This window comes from Oncorhynchus masou, chromosome 31 (genome assembly GCF_036934945.1).
Source record: "Oncorhynchus masou masou isolate Uvic2021 chromosome 31, UVic_Omas_1.1, whole genome shotgun sequence".
In the NCBI taxonomy this organism is placed as follows: Eukaryota; Metazoa; Chordata; class Actinopteri; order Salmoniformes; family Salmonidae; genus Oncorhynchus; species Oncorhynchus masou.
In genome coordinates, this window is record NC_088242.1 from 73,099,602 (window position 1) to 73,108,381 (window position 8,780).

Below are 8,780 nucleotides of genomic sequence, written 5' to 3' on the forward strand. Positions count from 1 at the left end.
TCGCCCTTCTTTTGGCTGTGATCTAACTGACTCCAGCTCAAAGCATAGCCACCTAGTGTGCTACAGGATACCATTGCATCAGTGACAGGTGGATATTACTGTATAATAACTATGTCATAGTTATTGTGTGATAAAATATGATTATCCTACGGTAAAATAAAAACAGGGTGAGAACAAACCCCACATTTCAAAAATGCACTTGTTTTGAACCAGACAAATAGGAAAGTGAAAATACAGCAGGACCCAAAGAAGGCCAATGTTAATTTACTGTTTATTTCTAGAGGCTGACAGAGATGACTGACATCTCCCCCAAAAGAATTACCTCCATTTTTGCCCAAACCTGGCCAAACATACTATCTTTACATTGTTCCAGGCATTATAAATGTGAAGCAGCTGTTTCCCTCAATGTAAATTCAATCTCATAGCTTTTCTGACAAATATGAGGATGGTCCTACAGCAAATGTTATGTCTGGAGGATGCACATGTAGCTAGGGGCTCAATCGAACCCGCATTACCTCAAAGTCAAAACGACTGCTTTGATAAAGCTAGCTATATGTTGTCCTCTCCTAGCTAGCCAGCAGCATTTTAAAATCAGGTTGGTTCAGGCACTGTAGCCTATAAAGCTGTTGTTGATTGATTATGAGTCTGTAAGATGGGTATGCTCTGAAGCTTGTTAGCTGGCAGATTTAGCATTGGCATGATATTTCATGAAACATCGTGGCATCATACAAAGTATTAGCTACTTAATTAGCTAGCTAGCTATTCTTGTGAAGTCAACATGCAAGCTACAATTTGATATAACAGAATAATCAGTGTGTTGGCCTAATGTCATTTACAATTCAGAAAAATAGATTATTTAGAAGAAGAAATGTGAGTAACACTTATTCAGTTTATGTTACATTCAAACGTGTTCTTCAGCAATCCATATAAAATATTATTCCATCCATCAGAACCCTGCCCATAGAGAGTTTTGGCTCAATCTGTTTAATCCATTAATTTTATTGTCTGACATTGAGGGGCTGAACCTGGCGTTGTGATCACATTTCATGTGGAGATCAGCCCTTCATTCAGTTCTCCACGCACATGGCTCCCTTTGCTATGTCAGAGAATCCTGTCTTGCTGACAGAAAAGCAGGGTAGGTTTACCTGTTGACAGAGGGAAACATATCTAAACAATTGCACCTGATAATGACAATAGATCAACACATTCTTTAGTCCAGCAGGTTAACCTGGGACAACATTCAAAACAAACAATCAAATAGCAATTTCATGGACGTACTGTAAGTGAACCATGTTGTGATATTTTGATTACAGGATGCAATGCACTATTGGTGGAACTGAATTCACAAAAGTCGGAGAGAAAAAATATTTAGAAGTAACAATGCAGGAGATGGTAGAAATGTAACAACCTTCATGTCCTCCTGTTCTTCTGTGGAGAGAGTCTGGAGAGAGTCTGGAGGAGGAGAAGGAAAATGGTTCTCTAGCATGTCGTTCTAATGGACAAACCCCAGGAGGAAACGTCTTTAGGAAAAGAGAACTCAAAGAGGGAATTCCTTTTGACAATATATTACATTTAACTCTTTGTTGGGATGTCTGTTGAAAAAAGGACACAACTGTTAGTGACTGGACCAGCCTTAGCAATGCTGTATAAGGAGAGAAAAGAAGGCGGCAGTAGCTGGTACTTTAAAGTGTCAAGGCCTTTGTAGACATGACTAGTTTATGATGCTGATGTCAAGCATCCCACTCAATGAGGCCTTTGTCCCAGGCCAAGACCAGGGCAGTGGGAAAACTGCCCACTCTCAGTCGGCAGGGCTATCCATCTTTCCGTGAGGCCTTACCGTCCCCTTTGCACCAAAACTCTTGTGTATTAAACATCTCTTGGGTTAATGTGCTGGAAAATTGGCTTGCATTTTTATTGGGGGAGGCCAGCTAAATGAAAGAAAAACATCTCAGGGAGGGCAGAGAAGGATGTGAAAAATATCTGTAGGAGTGATCTGGGAGGGCTGGCTCCTCAAGACTTATATCCTGTGACCTCGATAAAAGACAAACCCCTCTCTGACACACCAGAGATGACATTGTACTCCAGGAGAGTCTAGTTCCATTCATTCATCACTACAGTCATGACCAGCAGTTGTTACTGTAGAGGTATTGACCCGGTCATGATGTCTGTATGAGAACATTAGATATAAATCTAAGAGAACACCAGAGAAGGTTCAATAAAATAAAATGGTCTTGGTCACGTGCTTCGTAAACAACAGGTGTAATGCATAATTACGGGTCCTTTTCCAACAACACAGAGTTAAAAATAAAGACAAAATGTAATCAAAAATATAAATAGTGACATGAGGAATAAATACACAGTAAATAACAAATATCAATAACGGGTACAAATAACCTGGTTATATACAAGGAGTACCAGTACTGAGTTGATGTGCAGGGGTATGAGGTAATTGTAGCACAATGTACACATACACGTAGGTAGGGGTAAAGTGAGTTTGTACAAATAAGTGTACATGCAGATAGCCCGGGTAGACATTTGATTAGCTATTTAGCATGTCTGGTTTAGCAGTCGTTAGGTTAAGGGTTAGAAGCTGTTCAGGGTCCTGTTGGTTTCAGACCTAATGCACTGATACGCGGGGTGGCAGGTAGCCTTATGGTTAGAGCGTTGGAGTAGTAACCGAAAGGTTGCAAGATCAAATCCCTGAGCTGACAAGGTAAAAATCTGTCGTTCTGCCCCTGAACAGGCAGTTAACCCACTGTTCCTAGGCTGTCATTGAAAATAAGAATTTGTTCTTAACTGACTTGCCTAGTAAAATAAAATTAACTGTTCCTAGGCCGTCATTGAAAATAAGAATTTGTTCTTAAATGAATAAAGGTTAAAAAAACACAGTTTGGGTCCTTGTAGTATTTGACATTTTTTGGGGCCTTCCTCTGACACTGCCTGGTTTAAAGTGATGTATAAGGCTATACTCACCACCCTCTGTTGTGCCTTGCAGATGCCGTACCAAGCTGTGATGCAGCCAGTCAAGATGCTCTTAATGGTACAGCTGTAGAACTTCGAGGATCTGAGAGCCCATGCCAAATCTTTTCAGCCTCCTTAGGGGGAAGAGGCACTGGCGTGCCCTCTTCACAACTGTGTGGGTGTGTGTGGACCATGATAATTCCTTGAACACAGAGGATCTTGAAGATCTGCACCCGCTCCACTACTGCCCCATTGATATGGATGGGGGCATGCTCGCCCCCCCCCCCCCCCGTTTCCTGTAGTCCACAATCAGCTCCTTTGTCTTGTTGACATTGAGAGAGAGGCTGTTGTCCTGGCACCACACTGCCAAGTCTCTGACCTCCTCCCTATAGGCTGCCTCATCGTCGTCGATGATCAGTCCTACCACTGTAGTGTCATCAGCAAACTTAATGATGGTGTTGGAGTCGTGCGTGGCCAAGCAGTCAAAGATGAACAGAGAGTACAGGAGGGAACTAAGCACACACCCCTGAGTGGCCACCGTGATGATGGTCAGCGTGGCGGATGTGTTGTTGCCTACCCTCACCACCTGGAGGCGAACCGTTAAGAAGTCCAGGATCCAGTTGTAGAGGTAGGTGTTCAGTCCCAGGGTCATGAGCTTGGTGATGAGCTTGGAGGAGACTGGGTTGTTGAATGCAGAGCTGAAGTCAATGAACAGCATTCTTACATAGGTATTCATCTTGTCCAGTTGGGTGAGGGCAGTGTGGAGCACAATAGAGATTGTGTCATCTGTGGATCTGTTGGGGCAGTATGCAAATTGAAGTGGGTAAAGGGTGTCTGGGATGATGGTGTTGATCTGATCCATGACCAGTCTTTCAAAGCATTTCATGTCAATAGATGTGAGTGCTATGGGGCAGTAGTCATTTAGGCAGGTTACCTTGGCGTTCTAGGGCACAAGGATTATGGTGGTCTGCTTGAACCAAGTTGGTATTATAGACCAAGTCAAGGATAGGTTGAAATTGTCAGTGGAGACACTTGCCAGCTGGTCAGCGCATGCTCTGAAAGCGTTTCACCTGGCCCCGCATCCTTGCAGAAATTAACCTGTTAGAAGGGCGTACTCACATCAGCTAAAGAGAGCGAGATCACACAGTCATCATGATCAGCTGATGCTCTCATGCAAGGTTTAGTGTTGCTTGCCTCGAAGCGAGCATAGAAGGCATTTAGCTCGTCTGGAAGGCTCGCGTCGCAGGGCAGATCGCTGCTGGGGTTTCCCTTTTTAATCCATAAGAATTTGCAAGCCTTGCTATATCCGTCGAGCATCAGAGCCAGCATAGTAGGATTTGATCGTAGTCCCGTATTGACTCTTTCGTTGTTCGATGGCTCGTATCAGGTAATAGTGGGATTTCTTATAAGCATCCGGATTAGTGTTCCGCTCCTTGAAAGTGGCAGCTCTAGCCTTCAGCTCAGTGCAGATGTTTCCTGTAATCCATGGCTTCTGGTGGGGTTAAGTATGGTCACTGTCGGGACAACGTAGTTGATGCACTTATTAAATTAACTAGTGTAGACCACAGCCATTTGGCATAGCCAGATCAGGGCCTAACATAAGGACAACTCAGAGTATGCTATTCTGTTCTTCTGAAAAAGACTACATTTTCTTCAGTAGTCTATATTAAATGTATGAATTGTTCCAAAAGTCTGCATCAGTGGCTTGTAGCCAGGAGATAATACATTCAGAAGGTGAATTCACCAATTTGTAAGTCGCTCTGGATAAGAGCGTCTGCTAAGGATAAGAGCGTCTGCTAAATGACTTAAATGTAATGTAAATGTAAGCCAGTAGATGCTAAACGTGTTCAGGTTAATTAACGGTCAATTACCGTGAGACCAGCAGTTATTTTCTTGACAATCACCAGCTGACCCAATTCCAAGCCCGCCACAGCCCTAGCGATCACTAACCTCGAATTGGATGAACATTTCTACTTCAACGAGTCGGCAACTGTGAACGTTCTGCTTACTCCGGACCAAGCCCTAATCCCCGGAACTCAAAATAGGAAGTGGCGGCAAAATAGAGGCAGCTGAGGCGGCATCATGACGAGACCACGTTGGTGAGCAAATAGACTGCAATTGCCCTCTGTTCTATTGCGAACATGCAGTCACTGGAGAACAAACTGGATGTGCTCCATTCAAGACTATCCTATCAACGGGTCCTGAAAATCTGTAATGTCTTGTGTTTCCCAGAGTCGTGGCTGAACGAGGACATGGATATACAGTACATCTCGCTGGTTTTTCTATGCATCATCATGACCGGGCGGCAGACTAGGGTAAGATGTGAAGAGAGGAGGGGTGCGTGATCTCTAAAGTTAAGGAAGTCTTGAGTTTTTGCACACCTGAGTTAGAATAGCTCGTAATAAGCTGCAGACTATTTCCAAGAGAGTTTCATCTATATTTTTCGTAGCTGTCTATTTACCACCACAAACTGATGCTGGCCCTAAGAACGCACTCAACGAGCTATATAGGGCCGTAAGCAAACAAGAAAATGCACATTTCTTGTGGCCTGTGTTTTTAATGCTGTGAAATTGAAATTATTTGTTACCAGCATTTTATCCGTGTACTATTTTATAGTATGAAGAATAAAATTGAACATAGCTGAATAAAATAGAAAGTATATTTTCTCCAAATGATTTCCGAGGGAGTGCGCACGTGCGGCTATTCAGTGTTGAGTGGATTTATTTTAAAAAAGTCCTCCTATATGCTTATTTTAGAGTTATTTATTACCTTAAGTTGTGATGCAAACAATGGGCTATATGATTAGATGTTTAATACATTCTAAGGCTGCATGATGCGACCCTAATGATGATTTGAAAAAAGTTGCGTGATAGACATAAGCTTTGCTTTGTTTTCTTTCTCAGGCTGCACACACTTCATCAGTCTCTCATTCACAATTTGACAAGCACTTGATAATGTTCTCACCAGGTCTTGAATTCCCCTGAGGCATCCTCATTGTGTGGTCGTAACGCCCCCTAAAAAAAAAATCGATGTCATTTGCAGCCAAAGTAGCCAATGTGCCCTTGGGCTGAAAATAATAATTATAATTCCCTCTCACTCAAATGGCTCTCTCAAATATCTCAATTCTTATTAGCCAATGTCCATCACCTGATTGGGTCCTTCTCACAGGCATCTCAGCTCCGAAGTAGGCCACGAGTGAAGCCAGATGCATTGGGATGCGACTGCGCGTGTCCGTCTTATCGAATTCCGAGGAACAGATTGAAGATGTTGGAAGAACTGTTCACATTTATTTTTCGGCAGTCGTCAAGATGAGAAGGCCTAACAAACAGCAAATGCACTAGCCTATGTCAATCTACTATCCCCCATAATGCAAAAGTTGACCTATTTTATTGGTCAACTTGTTCTTCATACTCTATGTCAGTTGTGGGATGCGATAGATCCCAAATTAATACAACCACTCATATAAAACAAATGTTTAAAAGCAATGAGGCTGATGCAACAGATCAGAATGTTTAGCTTAAAATGTTGAAAAACTATTAGGCTATTTCTTCACATTATAAGAGCAGAAATGCGCACACTGCAAATGCGCACACGACAATAGGCTATAAGGGCAGATGTTCCAAAATGTAATCAACTAGAGGAATAACACAGTATGTAAAAGTGACAGCAAATACGAGTATGCATGTAATGCTGTATTATAAAGGGGCATTTTTATGGTGAAAAGGATCTTCCCCAAACTTGAAACTCTCACGCCGCCTCTGTATGCCACTTAGGTTCCACAGCATTTGTAAAGCAGATTAATGTGCTTAATTTTAAGAAATTATTTGGCCACTTTAGTTGTGATACAAACCTTATCAAAACAAACTGTATAGGCCTATATGTGTGCAACTATGAAAAAGTCGCAAAAAAAGGAATGTGTTATTTCCTGCCTTACTGCATACGCTGGGCATCATTCACAAGTGATAATATATAATTCACAAGTGATCATCATTAACAATTGCTAGTACATCATTCACAAGTAATAGGCTCACATTGTCACCCATCCGACTATTCTTAGTTTATACACAGTGCCTCGGAATGTAGTCAGACCCCTTGACTTTTTCAACATTTTGTTACGTTACTTATTCTAAAATTGATGTTATTTTTTTTTTAACACACAATACTAAATAATGACATAGAAAATCAGGTTGTTAGACATTTTTGCAAATTTATTACAAATAAAAACTTAAGTATCATATTTACATAAGTATTCAGAACCTTTACTCAGTACTTCGTTGAAGTACCTTTGACAGTGATTACAACATTGAGTCTTCTTGGGTATGACGCTACAAGCTTGGCACACCTGTTTTCACCACCCTGACCAAGGCCCTTAGCCCCTGATTGCTCAGTTTGGCCAGGCAGCCAGCTCTAGGAAGAGTCTTCCATTTAAGAATGATGGAGGCCACTGTGTTCTTCTGGACCTACAATGCTGCAGGAATGTTTAGGTACACATCCCCAGATCTGTACCTCGACACAATCCTGTCTCGAAGCTCAACGGACAATTTCTTTGACCTCAAGGATTGGTTTTTGCTCTGACATGCACGGTCAACTGTGGGACCTTACAAAGACAGCTGTGTGCCTTTCCAAATCATTTCCAATCAATTGAATATACCACAGGTGGATGACAATCAAGTTGTAGAAACATCTCAAGGATGATCGATGGAGCTCAATTTCGAGTCTCATAGCAAAGGGTCTGAATACTTATGTAATTTTTATTTTAATGTATTTTATTTAACCTTTATTTAACTAGGCAGGATTAGTTAAGAACAAATTCTTATTTACAATGACGGCCTACCCCAGCCAAACCCTAACCCAGATGACGCTGGTCCAATTGTGCGCCGCCCTATGGGGACTCCCAATCACGGCCGGTTGTGACACAGCCCAGGATCGAAACAGGTTCTGTAGTATCGCCTCTAGCACAGAGATGCAGTGCCTTAGACCACTGTGCTACTCTGTTTTTTATGTACAATAAATTAGCAAACATTTCTAAAAACCTGTTTTCTTTGTCATTATGGGGTATTGTGTGTAAGTTGCTGAAAGAAATGTAATCCATTTTAGAATAAGGCTGTAACATAACAAAATTGGAAAAAAGTCAAGTGGTCTGAATATTTTCAGAAGGCACTGTATGTGTGGAATTAGTTTTGATTTAGAATGGATCATTATCATGCACCTGTCTCAGAACAGGGAGAAAAGGGCAGGGGGGGAAATAGGCTACATGTCATCTATGCACTTAAATAGTGAATGGAGGACACTTATCCTGTGGTAAATTTTCATGCCAGCCAGGTTGGCTATACAAAGCAATGTCCTTAATATTAGGATATTTGGAATGTTAAGAAATAAATATAGAAAGCCTAGAAAGCTGATGGGATCCTCATACTTTTTAAGAGGCCATCAAAACTCTGTTTTCTCACTCAACTGCATTGCCTATAGAAAAGTTGCGCAACATGAGCTCATGGGCTCTCATGAAGTGTTTGATTTGACTTTCGATTGCATTTGCATTGACATCAGAGTGATTATAGAGAGTGCTGAGTACCAGGCAGTTAGCAAGTTTGGTAGGCTACTAATGACCATCAGCAGCATCAGTACATGGAAAAGCCTAGTTACCGTGACTAAAAGGTCACATGGTATTTGACTGCAGTCATGACTCGTGACCGCCTATGTAACGGTAATACCTTAACTGTAACAGCTCTAGTGATCGATGTTCTGATGTCCAGAAGCATTTTTTCTTTGTTAATATAAAATTAGGATGGAAACATTTTGAACAAAAAAAGTTAAGATCA

At 41.6% G+C, this 8,780-nt stretch overlaps 1 protein-coding gene across 1 annotated transcript; it reads right to left on the reverse strand.

The window, feature by feature from the left end:
* Positions 1 to 254: 254 nt before the first annotated feature.
* On the reverse strand, positions 255 to 8,425 carry LOC135524397 (uncharacterized). Its single transcript, XM_064951896.1, has 2 exons — positions 1,409 to 8,425; positions 255 to 1,145 (listed from the first exon to the last, which is right to left on the reverse strand). Exon 1 carries the CDS (start codon positions 3,845 to 3,847, stop codon positions 3,203 to 3,205), a length of 645 nt encoding a protein of 214 aa, XP_064807968.1. The 5' UTR covers positions 3,848 to 8,425; the 3' UTR covers positions 255 to 1,145; positions 1,409 to 3,202.
* Between the last annotated feature and the right edge of the window lie 355 nt (positions 8,426 to 8,780).

Excerpts from the sequence above, each read along its gene's own strand:
- LOC135524397 (XM_064951896.1), bottom strand. The coding sequence starts at position 3,847 with ATGAAATGCTTTGAAAGACTGGTCATGGATCAGATCAACACCATCATC.